Below are 14,284 nucleotides of genomic sequence, written 5' to 3'. Positions count from 1 at the left end.
CAGTGGGTTGCGATCATCTTGTTGACTTTGAAGCTTTTTCTTGAAGATGGATATGGAGGTGGAAGGTTCATAAAAAATACTCCAGATTTCGGCAGCAGTAGGAACCTGGTGGGAATCTTCTATTTCAGTGACAGATCGTATCTGATGGGATCTAGAAAACAAGCGTTATTTCACTAAGAGTGTTAAGGTGCCTGGGAAGCTGCTGCTATTAGTATATCTGCTTACTGCTATGATGGTAACACTGGCTGGTTCTACTAAATTGGTGACACTTTTTTTCTAGCTGCTGCACCATTATGAAGGTTTTAGGAGTGTTTAGAGGTTGTTTTTTAACAGCCTGAAAAATCAGGCATGCTATTGCCAGAATAGTTGCTGCCCAGACAGAAGCAGTAAAATTAAGCTAGGAAGTGTGTATGTATTATATTACCAATTAGTATTAATGTAAATTTGTTTCCTTGCATATTTAAGCTACCTGGTGGTAAGTAAATACAGTAGTTAACATTTGAGATTTGTTTGTAACTCTCCTATGATTTCTTTCAATGAGTATCTCCTAGAGGACACAAGAATAACTTGGTATAGGTGTATTGTTTTAATAGGCTAAAAATATTATGCTGGTTAAACGCTGTGCCGTCATACAGACCTTTCAAGTCCACAGAATCAATTTTGTGATTCCTTTCTGAACCACTTTCAATATTTCCATAAAAGAAAGTCAGTATTAAATAGCGTATTGTTTTCTAATAAGTTTTTCTTTTTTTGGCAGGTGATCAATCTGGCATGAAGGGTTTTGGTTTTTTTTTGTTTTTTTTTTTTTTTTTAATACTAACGTAATTTATTTCTTCCCATGAATGCTACATGGCTGATTACTTTTTTCTCTTTGCTCTATGACATTACTCAATATGAGAATCCTCTTTATTCCTTGAAATACAAATCGTGTCAAATCAAAGAGATATTTGAGCAGCAAATGCTAACTTAACAGACTGGAAAGTTTTAAAAATGTGCTTATTTTTTGTCTTTTTTGAGGACACATATACGTAGCGTGTAACTTGGTTTTGAATCTGGCTGCTATGGCAGTATCAGCAGGCATAAAAGGAATTGAACCAGTGTTGGTACAGAGCTGAGATGTTAGTTCTTCAGGGGCAGTTTTGCTCCATACTCACTTCACAATAATGTGGAGAAATATCTTTGCCAATACAGCTGTAACACTTAGGATGAGGAGTGCTGTGAGCCCATATATTGTCCACTCTATGGAAAAACAAAAGAGAGAAAGGGAGGTCTCCTAGCATATTAATTTATTTAAAATTTTTAAAGTAAGAATATTACAAAAAAAGAAACACGTAGCTTTCTGATGCTTTATTCGAAACTATCATTTGAGGATAAAGCTTTAGCAAATAACTGGCAGAAACTGTGTAACTCTCAGCCTGGACCGTTTGTGCCATGCAATACTGCTTGCTGTAAAACTTAAAGGTGGGCAAATGCAAAGCAAATATCAAGAAAACTAGCTAGTGTCTAAGAAAGGAACTGAAACTCACTCCTATAAAATTGTAAAAGTAAACTATACAACCTACTTCAACATACACTGGCAGTAGTGACTCTACATCTGCAAGGAGATGGCCTCGCTTTGTCAGTAATTATGTAAGTAATGTTTTTTTTCTCCCTTTCTAGAGTCTACTGAGACTTGTGATCAGTATTTGTTTTCTGTTATTTCATTGCCTTCCACTGAAGGGTCTTGGGCATTGTACTTTACATTCCAATATAGCTCTGTTTTTCTACCAGCACCTCAAACAAGACTCAAAGAAGAGCTGGAAAAAACATAACATTTGAATTATTTACAATAATGGGGGGGGAAAAGCAGCTGATTTCTGAATTATTAGATCACTTCTACATTCAGATTTCCACAGCCTGGCAATAAGATGCTAGAACATGTCAGGATGAGAAAGGGATGGGACTAGAATGTACTTGGACAGCTTAGCTCCCTGAACGGCCTTGCAAGGTCCTTTAATTATTAGCACAACTGAGTAAAGGCTGCTGCCTTCAGAAGTCCTGAATCTCAAAGGAGCAAGTCATCACCTCCTCCCCCCAGCCTCTTCTTCAATGCAAAGATTGTTCATGATGATTTAACAGTGTTTTCATACTGCCTAAAATCCAAAGGTACAGTTTCATCTCGTGTAAGTAAGCCCGAGCTAGTTTAACACTAGGCAACTTAAGTGTAGCTGTGGTAACTTGGGTTCCAGCCCCAGCCAAGTGCTGGGATATCTACCCAGCTGTTCTGCTACTCATGCTGAATGTAGGAATACCAGAGGTTATACTGTTATTAGCAAACAATTTAGCTAGTTTGGGTAAATGCAGCTGCTGTCCAGTCATACCCTTGGACTTTAGGTTTGGGATGCAGATGTACTGTCAGGGCTACAGAACTGTTAAGAGTGTCTATACAGAGACTGAGTTCCAGCTCCAACAGTACAGAAGAGCAGCTAGTCAGGGAATGTTTAAAGATAGGACAAACCAGAAGTGATATTTTTCAAGAGTATATTTGTAGTTTCCAATTATTTGCAACTAAGCAGTTTCCTGAATAACATGACCTCCTGATGGGAATTTCTAGATTCAGTATAGTTCTCAGTGACATTATTTCCCCCAATTAACTTGCTTCATCCTCATCTATCCTTCTTTGTATTACTACTGTAGCTTTTCTGGAGTAATTGGGCTGCATATAATATTCAAGGTATTTTAAGACCCTACAAAAACTTGGTCTCTTTTCAGAAGCCTTCACCACCTCTACAGTATGTGCTGGTCACTGAAGCAAACAATGCTGGTTATGGTAAGGAAACTGTTCTGACTTGCCATTTGCTTTTACTACCCAAAGTAAATAATAATAATAATAATCAAGTGAAAACAACATATTCTGATGTGCTTTCTTTCTCAAAGACTCATCATCTTGACACTATTTTTAACTGATTTAGTGTGAGAAGTGAGTTTTGAAAAGTAGTGACATAATCAGCTGTAATTAGACTAACTGAAAATTCATCTCAGGCATCTATTTGTAAGAGGACCAGTGGATCAGATAATGTGAGGGAGCAGTAAGAGGGACCAATGACTCCAGATTCTCCCCCCCCTCCCCATTTCCATATTCCCTTGTAATATTACCTGGCATGGAGCTGCTAGGATGACTTGGGCTGGTTGTGATGACATAAAGTATCTTTGACGATCGGGCTGCATTGATGCTGAGATTTGCTTGTTCATTTATCTTCTCTGAAAGGGTCTGATTCATTGGAATCTTGTTTGGATGCACATTGTCCTTGACAGCTGCAAACACAAAAGTGTAAGTATATTAACAACTCTTCAACAAATTAAATTGAATTATATTTTGTGTTTGTAACCAGACTTGTGCTTTTCTCTGGTTTACTTTGAGAAGTCCAACAATCTAACTACATCTGCTGCCAGAAAAAATCCTGTACTTCACCAGGCTGAGGTTTTCAGAGGATTTTCATGGAAGCTAATTGTTCATATTACCAGCAGGTACAGCTGAAAGTTAAGAAATTTCCTCCTGATGACTTTCTGGCTGAATGGAATAGACTATTGGAAAGAACTGAGGTGAACCAAAGATGCAGAAGGACTAATAGGTTTTTTTCTGTTTCAAATTTCTTATTTTCCAATCTATTCTGACAGGCAGGTGTAGGACTGGATTTTGGAAAATTTAAATTTTGCTTGTTTGTAACATAGCTGACCAGAGTATTAAAAATTGAGATGAATTTTAGCAGCAACTTTCACCTACTGGACAGTGGCAATGAGATAGATGAAAAACCTATAGACATCGGGGTTAAGATACTTGCTCCTTTTTTTTGTCACATCAGAAATTGCCTGTGTGGATTAAAGGCTTTAACGACATATTAAAAGGTAGGTACAGTAAAGTTAGCCTCTTACCTCTATATCTGATGGCAAAACCCTGGGCTTGATTGATTTGGTCTGAGAAAAAGTACAGTATGACAAAATCCAAAGAGATGTTAAAGGAGTGGGGAGGCCGGTTACTGCCATTAAAACGAGCTAGAACATGATAGGTGTAGCCATCCAACAGTTCCACCATATCTGTAGCATCTTTGATTTCAAAAAGGGCAAAACTGAAGTGGATCTGAGATGCTCCTGGAACTTGTATGGTCCAATAACAGACTCTGCCTGTGCCATATGTGTCAGGAAAATCTGGAGAGTAGATCACAGCTGTAGCAGAAGTGTAATTCCCTCCACAGGCACCAATAAGGGCTATGAAAAGAGGAGGGGAAGGAGAAAATGAAAAAATAAACTGATGCAAGTTATATATGCATTATGCACAACTTTTGCACTCTAGATTCTAAGGCTCAAATGTCATGTTAAGACACAGACTTGTTACCCCAGGAGGACCCACTGTCTCTCAGGCTGGTGGTATCTACTTTCCATAACACTGGGAGAACAGGTATTCTGCTGTGCTTTGGCTGGAATACACATATTTTGTCTCATCAGTCTGAGAACTAAGTATCTATCCAGAATTCTGCCTCCCTCTTTCATCTTCGGATGTAACTGTGAACCTTTCTCTTACTCGACCCTATCCTCACATCCCTTCAGGATGGGAACCAGCAGCTAAATCAGTGCTTTGCTGGCTTAAACTCCATCCCTCTTAGGCAGGAGGCAAGTGGAATAGTAACTGTAGCTCTCATTGCCACGTTATTTAAATTGCTTACCAATGTTATCAGACTAAAGAGAAAGATTTTATCACAGAAACACAGAATATTTGAGGTTGGAAGGGGCCTCTGGAGTTTGTCTGGTTCACCCCTCTCCCCCCAACACACACTCTGCTCAAGCAGGCTCAGCTAGAGCAGTCTGCCTGGGACTGTGTCCAGCTGGGTGTTGACTATCCACTCTTCTAGTGGTTGACCATTCCCATTATTAAAAGAAAAAAAAAGTGCTTTTCCTTATGTTTAAATGGAATTTCCTGTGTTTCAGTTGCCCATATCTTCCTCTCCAGTCACTGGATACCACTGAGAAGAGATTTTCTACATCATCTTTGCATCCTCTCATCAGGTATTTATGCACACTGATAAGATTCTCCTCTTTGCAAGCCTTCTCTTCTCAAGGCTAGATGATCCCAGCTTTCTTAGCTTTTCCTCATATCACAGGTGCACTAATCCCTTAATTATCTTTGTGGCCATTTACATGTGCTTTTTAAGTATCCTGTGGTCTGATCTTCTTTTGACCATAAAAGATCATATCAGATCACAGTAATAACTGTGAAAGCTTTTCTCTAGACTTCATAACAGGCACTTTTTCAGGTTGCATAGTGAAACATTAATTGGGCAAGTACACTCACAGTGAATCTTTATATTCCTTGACAACTATCTAGATCCCTAGTGCAAACTTATTGATCAATGAATCCAGAGAAAAACTCTGCGAGTCAGCTGATTTTCTCTCTCTCTCTCTCTCTCTAAATATATATATTTAAATCATATACTGTATATAGGTATATATATGAATATATATATATACACACATATAGAAAACACACACACACATATATATAGAATACACACATCATATAACAATGTATTATATAACAATTTATTTTATGGCAAAACTGTCCTGATCAGAAGTATCAGTCCCCCAAATCATGGGCCAAAGGATAGAAGACTCAAAGTAGAATTCTTCCTGAAATGTTTGTAATATTGGTGGTGGGGGAACAGTCCCACAATCCTCTCCTCAGTTATTCTTGAGGAGTCACAATTGTAAATATAGTGAGACTTATGTATGCAGAATACTTAAATCCCACACTGGCTTCTCTTCCTCCCCTTTACTCTCCTACTGAAGCTCTCTGACTGCATTTTCTGCCTTTTAAAAACCTCTAAAATCCAAATCAAAGTGGACTACTAGTTTGATCTATAGATTCCTCACTGGCAGGAGAAAGGAAAATGTATGGAACATTCCTTACACCCGCTGTTACAAATTATATATACTACCTTTCTCTGAAAACCCTTTAATGGAGGCCTGTGAGATCATTCAGGTCAAATTAAAATAGAGAGAGTGAAGTTCTTTGGTTTCACAGGTCTCTGAGAAAGAACTTTAATAAACACAAATTAAAAGGGAGTTGTGGGAAAAAGAATTAAACGTCTGCCAGAAAATAATGTGAAAACACTTCTCTCTCTTACGGAAAAAGACCTGATCATAGCAGCAAACCTTGTGCTTCAGTGTTGTGCTATGGAAAACCCCATAGAGGAATTGAAAGAATCTGAAAGAATGAAAAGACTGCATAGAGATGTTAAGCCCCACAGAGGAATTTGTTTGGCACTTACTCCATGCTAACAGAATGCGTGATTTAATTTAAATGATAGAATTCAAAACTGACATTGAGATATCAAGTTTGGTTTCCTATGTGTATTATTGCATTTGGCTGTGCTGGTTAAAATAACTGCAGGATGTTCTTTAAACCAGCAGTGTGAAGTAAGAATGGCAATGACTAGTGCTCCACTGATGCCTAACAAAATATGGCATCTCCCCATTTGGAATGTGGATGCTTTCCTTCTGTCAGTTCCTTCCAGATCTGGAAGAGTTCTGTGTTGTGGATCTGAATGTTACAGCTTTGCACAACGTCAGTGGCTTACAAACACACAGGTTAATAAAATATATATAAAGAACTTAGTACAAGGACCTGAGTTATCTTTGATGCCTGTCACTGCTTCTTTACTGTCCTCATTGCCTCCCCCAGGCCTACATCACTGGGGCTTCCAAGGCCTCATGCAAGGTGAAGAGAGAGAAGGGATGGGATATTGTGAATGAAAAGGACTTTGGAGTGATAGTCACTGTGGATTGACTAAGTGCCGCTAGGCTTGTGGGGTGGTTCTGTGAGTATGGGGATGATGCTGGAAGCTATGCAGTGGCGGCTATAGGAATGAAAGAGCTCATGGATAGTGGTGCTGGGGGTATGAGATATTCTGTAGATGAGAAACCAGTGACCCTGCAGAAGAGCAGTGGGGTAAGTGTTGCTGTTTTATAGGTGGTGGTGTTGTAGGTAGTTGTTTTCACACTATGTGGTTGAAATTTTAGTTGTGGTGCCTCACTTAACTGAGTATCTATGCTATGGTACGATCAGTTCTGAAAGAGCTTTTTCATGACATGCTGTTTGTGAGGGATAAGTTTGCACCATTTGTGGAAAAGTAAGATATAATCTCTGGAGCATGAGTCAGTTGCCTGAGCAGGCATCATTTTCTTGAAGAGCTATTTCACACTATTAATGGCTGCAAATTATATGCAGAAGTGGAATGCAGTTTTGTTTTATACTGAATTTAGGTGTCTTGCTGTTTTGCATGCAACAGTTCTCATAGCCCTTAAAACCTTTCCCCTAATTTGTTGAACACTTGAGGCCTCTCCTTTGGGAAAAAGTCAGTCCATTTCAATACTTACTGTCAAAAAGAATGACTCTGCCATCCCCACCACAAGGCTGAGTATGGTCTCCAAAGCAAACACTGTTGCATTCCGTACTGGCTGCCTCCCCATATCTCCAGTAGTCAGGATTATTTCCACAGAAACAGGCATAACCTGATTCCATGCCTGCAAACTTCGACAACAAAGATGCATAAGAAAGGAAGAGATAATATTTCAAAGAGCAGTGGAAGTAGTATGAGCAAGGAAGTTGGCAGCAGAGCATGTGTACTTTGGAGAAGTATGATTAGTTGGAGTCCCACCAAGAACTGTGTATTTGAGCTGTTAGGATGCCACTCAAGGTTAGTGAGGGATGGAAGGTAGTTAGTGCACCCTATCACTTATAGCTGCAGTGAGCAAACATACTGTGTTCTGGCAAACAAAACATTAATCGTTTGGGAGTTTTTTGCCCCAATTGCTCTGGATGAAGATATGGGGCTCCCTGGAGCAGTGGAGACTTTCTGGACCTCCTGAAGAAAATAACAAACAGGAAGTAGGGGAAAAATAAAAAAAATATGACAGAGGATTCCAGGCTTATTGTTACCTTTGAAAAGATTTTGTAAATGAATGTCAAAGAAATCACCTTGAATTGCTGACGTCGGCAGGAACTGATGCACGTTTGGATAGTAAGTTTGTTGGAGGTCTCACTGGTGCCAGTCAAAGGTGGTGGCTCTCCGTGGTCCTTGTAACACCCTAGATTCCCTGGCACTGGCAATAATAACAGAGAAGAGTCATTCTAAAGGTGTGCCTAGAAACACCCAAAGCACAGACTACTTTATGTACTATTTAGTTACTAAGCAGTTCTCTGTACATTCTAGTATTGTTGCAGCAGTATGAGAAACATTACTCTTTGCTAGATCCTTGTCATATTTTCCAAATGTGGTGAAATAGCGTCACATTATCTAATCATATGTCTCCAATACTCTAACCGATTTTTGTATGCTGTAGTAATACTGCCTGGTTCATCTCTCTTGACAGGGACAATTAAAAAGAAAAAGGTCAGTAAGTGTGTTCAGAGCTTTTTAGGGTGGATTTGGTTTGTGGGGTTTGTGGACCTGGGAGTGCTGGTGGATGACAAGTTGACCATGAGCCAGCAATGTGCCCTTGTGGCCAGGAAGGCCAACGGTATCCTGGGGTGCTTTAGGAAGACTGTTGCCGGCAGGTCAAGGGAGGTGACACTGCCTCTCTACTCAGCCCTAGTGAGGCCTCATCTCAAGTACTGTGTCCAGTTCTGGGCTCCCTAGTACAAGAGAGACATGGAGCTACTGGAGAGAGCCCAGCGTAGGGCTACGAAGATGATCAGAGGGCTGGAGCATCTGCCCTATGAGGAACGGCTGCGAGAGCTGGGCCTGTTCAGCCTGGGGAAGAGAAGACTGAGGGGGGATCTTATCAATGTGTGTAAGTACCTGAAGGGAGGGTATCAAGGGGACAGGGACAAACTCTTTTCAGTTGTTCCATGCAAAACGACAAGAGCCAGTGGGCAGAAATTGAAGCACAGGAAGTTCCGCCTGAATGTGAGGGGGAATTTCTTCCCTGTGCGAGTGACGGAGCACTGGACCAGGTTGCCCAGAGAGGTTGGACTAGATGATCTGCAGAGGTCCCTTCCAACCTTACTGATTCTATGATTCTATGGGGTTTTTTTGTTTTTTGTTTTTTTTTGGGGGGGGGGGGAAGGGGGGGCAAGGATGAAGAGGAGTGCATTTTCTAACAATGTGACATTAAAGACTACGATTTTTGTTAGACCGTCAAAACAATGAAGTTCTTGAAAGTCTTCTAAAGATAGTTGAGGAAGAGACCTAAATTGTTTTAAGATGGAACTTGGTAAGTTTTATGGGAGAGAGTGCATATTTGCATAGGAGAATTTCATGAGATTGAGAACAAAAATTCTAACATGAATTCTAAGTATCATATTTTCTGGTATATAGAAAGAGTTTTAAAAGGAGCTATATTTTTTTTTTTTTTTTTAAAAAAAAAAAACATTTTATTAATCCAATGTTTCAAGGCTCCTCTGGTTACTGTGAGAGGTCAGAAAGAAATCTTTCCTCCTTCAATATATAATTTGTCTTCTGTTTTTGTTTTCTTTTGTTTTTGCACTTTTCATCATTACACTGGAATATAGCCATAACTACCAGAAACAGGATGTGGGGTAGAATATTCTGCTGTGCTAATGGCATAAAATTATCCTTTATGTGTAATTGGCATGTCTGCTTTTTGGATTTAAATCTGTCACCAGTTCTGTGGTCAAGTGGGAACTTTTTTCCGTGCCAAACTGACGAGGATTATTATTGTCCACCTAACCTCCACACCTCTGCATATGGACGTGATGCAGTCCTAGAACCATATGAGAGTTTTACTTATTCAGTCATCTTTTATTTCACTACCCAGTGCACTGACAATGCCTCTGAACTCTCTTGCTAATGTCTTGTGTCACAGAACAACTTCACGTTTTTGACTTACTGATAGATTTAGGAGAAATGTTTTGCAGCCTCTGATGTCTGATGATAGCATGTGAATTAGATGTTTTGTGGCTCCTTTTGAACTAGTCATCTTTGCAGGGGTGTCTGCTTCTGAGGAAGACTGGACATGATGAGCTGTATGGCTGTTTTCTCTGTCTGATAACCTATGTGTTAGCACACTGACTATTTCTGTATTTTACTGTACTTTCACACAAATATAACATGACTGTAATGCTTCTTTTTGTAATGAGCAGGCTTGCAGAGCAGTCAGGAAAGCATCTTACTGCATTCTGAAAGTCCCAGTTTTGGGATTTCTTATACACGTCCACTTGTAGCAGGAATTCACATAATGACTTCAGTTCGGGAACTCTGATGTGTCTAATTCTAACAAAAATGGTCTCTTCCATTTTCTTCTGGAGTACCACATACTGAGCAAGTAACTGATGTCAGCCTGGTGGTAAAATGTGAGTGATCTTGACACCTGGAACAGTAACAGTTCTCTTTGAGAACCTGGTCCCAGACTTAGGCTATGCTGACTGCAACACAGTCTTAATTTTGAGGAAGTGGGTTGGCATAGCTGTGGTGACCAGCAAATATGCTAGAGCATATATTCTCACAGCTGTTCCTCATAGGGCAGATGCTCCAGCCCTCTGATCATCTTCGCAGCCCTACGCTGGACTATCTCCAGTAGCTCCATGTCTCTCTTGTACTAGGGAGCCCAGAACCGGACACAGTACTCGAGATGAGGCCTCACCAGGGCTGAGTAGAGAGGCAGTGTCACCTCCCTTGACCTGCCGGCAACAGTCTTCCTAATGCACCCCAGGAGACCATTGGCTTTCTTGGCCACAAGGGCACATTGCTGGCTCATGGTCAACTTGTCATCCACCAGCACTCCCAGGTCCTTCTCTGCAGAGCTGCTCTCCAGAAGGTCAGCCCCCAGCTTGTACTGGTGCCTAGGGTTATTTCTCCCTAGGTGCAGGACTCGGCACTTGCCCTTGTTGGACCTCAGGAGGCTCCTCTGCCCAGCTCTCCAGCCTGTCCAGGTCTCTCTGAATGGCAGCACAGCCCTCGGGTGTGTCAGCCACTCCTCCCAGCTTGGTATCGTCAGCAAACTTGCTGAGGAGGCACTCCATCCCCTCATCCAGGTCGTTAATGAAAAAGTTGAACAGGATGGGACCCAGTACTGAGCCCTGGGAGATACCGCTAGCTACAGGCCTCCAACTAGACTCCGCGCCACTGATGACGACCCTCTGAGCTCTGCCTTTCAGCCAGTTCTCAATCCACCTCACTGTCCACTCATCTCACCCACACTTCCTGAGCTTATCTAGGAAGGTGTTATGGGGGACAGTGTCAAAAGCCTTGCTGAAGTCAAGGTACACAATGTCCACTGCTCTCCTCTCATCTACCCAGCCAGTCATGCCATCACAGAAGGCTATCAGACTGGTTAAGCAGGATTTCCCCTTGGTGAATCCATGCTGGCTACTCCTGATCACCTTCTTTTCCTCCATGTGCCTGGAGATGACATCCAGGATGAGCTGTTCCATCACCTTTCCAGGGATGGAGGTGAGGCTAACAGGCCTATAGTTGCCTGGGTCCTCCTTCTCGCCCTTTTTGAAGACTGGAATGACATTGGTTTTCTTCCAGTCCTCAAGAACCTCTCCTGTTCTCCATGACTTTCCAAAGATGATGGAGAGCAGCCTGGCAACAACATCTGCCAGCTCCCTCAGCACCTGTGGGTGCATCCCATTCAGGCCTGAGGAATGGCTGCAAGAGCTGGGCCTCTTCAGCCTGAGGAAGAGAAGACTGAGGGGGTATCTTATCAATGTGTATAAGTACCTGAAGGGAGGGTGTCAAGGGTCAGGGACAAATTCTTTTCAGTTGTCCCATGTGACAGGACAAGAGGCAGTGGGCAGAAATTGAAGCACAGGAAGTTCCGCCTGAATGTGAGGGGAAATTTCTTCCCTATGAGAGTGACGGAGCACTGGAACAGGTTACCCAGAGAGGTTGTGGAGTCTCCTTCTCTGGTGAGATTCAAGGCCCACCTGGATGCAACCCTGTCTACCATGCTCTAGGTGACCCTGCTGAGCAGGGAGGTTGGACTAGATGATCTCCAGAGGCCCCTTCCAACCTTATTGATTCTATGATATACGATTGTATTCATAAGAAGGATGATTATAGTATTACAGAGAAGAAATAAGGAAATAATGTAGCAGGGAAGAAAATTCAGGTTCAGTTTTTTTTTTTTTGAATAAGTAGATAACGTTGTGTCAAATATTCATAAAATAACTATGTTTTTGAAGAATGATACAATTTCAACTGGAGTTGCTTGCATGGAGCTATACTTTGATATGCCTGGCAGCAACATGCTTGTTAACTACTCAGCTCTCAGGTTACAGTCTAATTTAACACATTGTTGGGGATTTTCCTTTGGAGCCCCATCCCAGCTGAGTACAGCTGGGCAGATAATTCTCAGAGAGCTCAGTTTCCTGTACAGTGCATGACTGTATTGCCCAACAAATGCTTCCTAGATACCAACCTAGTTCATTTTACCCCGGAGACTTGGGATTTCCTAAAACCACGTATTAAAGCTTTTCTTAAAAAATTAGCTTTATTGGTGAGAACCTTCAACTCTGTTTCTAGAGAACTAATCCCTTAATATATTCCATGCTAAGAAACCAGACTCAGTTGTTTGAAAATTTCTTACATTTTGTAACTAAATCAAGCGTACCATTTGGGTAACATTCTAAAGCTTATGAGTCTCTTCAGTGTCCCAAGGATATTCTGACTTTTCTGTATAGCTAGCAAACAGAAATAATATCATGGGATTTGGAACAAGTTGACATTCATGGAGAAGCTTAAATCTAGCCCAACAGTAAACGGCAATTTTCAAGCAAATGCCCTTTCTTCAAATTATTTTGATAGCAAATCAGCAAATACCCCGTAAATACCTGTTCAGCTAAAAGCACTTGTGTAGTCTCGTATCAAATATATAATTAAATGCTCTTCTGAACTGGGACAGTACTTAATAAATTGAATCCTCTGTATGCAGATATGATTCTGATAAGCTAGTTCTGTGATCGGGCTGGTCATAGATCTGAGACATCACTGAGTTGCCACTGGATGGTAATCAGAGTACTTAGTATAAACACAACAGTAGAGAGGACATCATTTGTATTCTGAACTAGGGAAGAAGGTCTGATCTGGTTAAACACTGCTTTCACATCAGATCTACAAGAGTCAGAAATTATTGTTTATTGACAATATTTTTAGCATATTAGAAAAATACATTCTTTGTTCACATTATATTAAACTGAATCAGGATGTATGCATAGGGAGCTACTCAACATAAATCTAAAATGTGACAGTGTACATTTATGTCCGCAGAGCAATTTCTACAGAAAAGATCCTGGTGGACAGGGAGCTGGATGTGAGCCAGCAGCATGCCTGGCAGCAAAGGTGGCCAACAGCATCCTGGGCTGTATTAAGAGGACTACAGCCAGACATAGAGGGAAGGGTCTTTTACTCCTGAGGTGCCTTCCAACTTGGAGTATCCTCTTATTCTGTGTATAAATAAATAAATATGTGTATAGATCTCTATTAAAAAATATATACAATTTTGAAATTTGAAAGCAATGGATAAATTATACTATACCTAGATACATAGTATATGTTATATACACACATACAGAGGAAATGCACTTTTAGTAGTTAAATCATTTTGTCATAAGAGAGTCACACGGGCCATAAACATGGTGATGCAATTTAATGGGATCGTGAGCCTTAGTTTCCTTTGCCTTTTGTGAGTGTAAACTGGTCTTTCCTTTGAACTTCAACCTAACTTCACCTGCAAAGAGACCATAAAAGCCAGGAAGAGCTGCAATATTGTAAATGAGCAGTGTGAAGGATTCAGAGAGACACCTATTATGAATTCTCTGTATGAGATGCATGCATCCTCTCATGACTTAGTGCTGGCTGAGGCCTGAGAGGATGAAAGGGAAAACTCTTTCATTTTGTTTACATCCTTCCCAGCTGTCTTCTATAGAAGACAAGCCATTAACAGGATGGGAGGGGGAAGAAATGCAGACTAAGCTCCTACTGGGATAGCTACCACAGTCTTTTCTGATTATGATCATCTATCCTCATTTAACACTGCTAAACTCTATAACACATGTTTACAAATGCAGAATACCAGAATATTTTTCTAAATGAAACATTTACTATTAAGCATGAATATTAGTGAACTTGAGACATGATATAATTACTGTCTATGAAAACTTCTGAACTGTAGGCTCTTAATTACCATTACAGTGAACCATTATACACAAATTTCTCTGGGCAATTAAGAAGCTTCAGGTTGTCAGCCTTGTTCTGGAATTATATAAGCATAGCTGGTTTAGAGC

General features: G+C 40.7%; 1 protein-coding gene across 1 annotated transcript in view; it reads right to left on the bottom strand.

Annotated features, from left to right (window-relative positions):
• Window positions 1-14,284, bottom strand: part of KREMEN1 (kringle containing transmembrane protein 1) — a 41,415-nt gene that overhangs the window by 10,359 nt on the left and 16,772 nt on the right. Inside the window, exons 4-9 of the mRNA XM_062590101.1 lie at window positions 8,012-8,136; window positions 7,411-7,564; window positions 3,913-4,245; window positions 3,080-3,294; window positions 1,155-1,237; window positions 1-151 (exon numbers count right to left, since the gene is read on the bottom strand). Coding sequence (XP_062446085.1) covers window positions 1-151; window positions 1,155-1,237; window positions 3,080-3,294; window positions 3,913-4,245; window positions 7,411-7,564; window positions 8,012-8,136 — 1,061 coding nt within the window. The remainder of the gene's footprint in view (window positions 152-1,154; window positions 1,238-3,079; window positions 3,295-3,912; window positions 4,246-7,410; window positions 7,565-8,011; window positions 8,137-14,284) is intronic.

The sequence above is a fragment of the Rhea pennata genome, chromosome 17, assembly GCF_028389875.1.
Source record: "Rhea pennata isolate bPtePen1 chromosome 17, bPtePen1.pri, whole genome shotgun sequence".
Lineage (NCBI taxonomy): Eukaryota > Metazoa > Chordata > Aves > Rheiformes > Rheidae > Rhea > Rhea pennata.
This window is presented reverse-complemented; position numbering and strand designations above follow the sequence as displayed.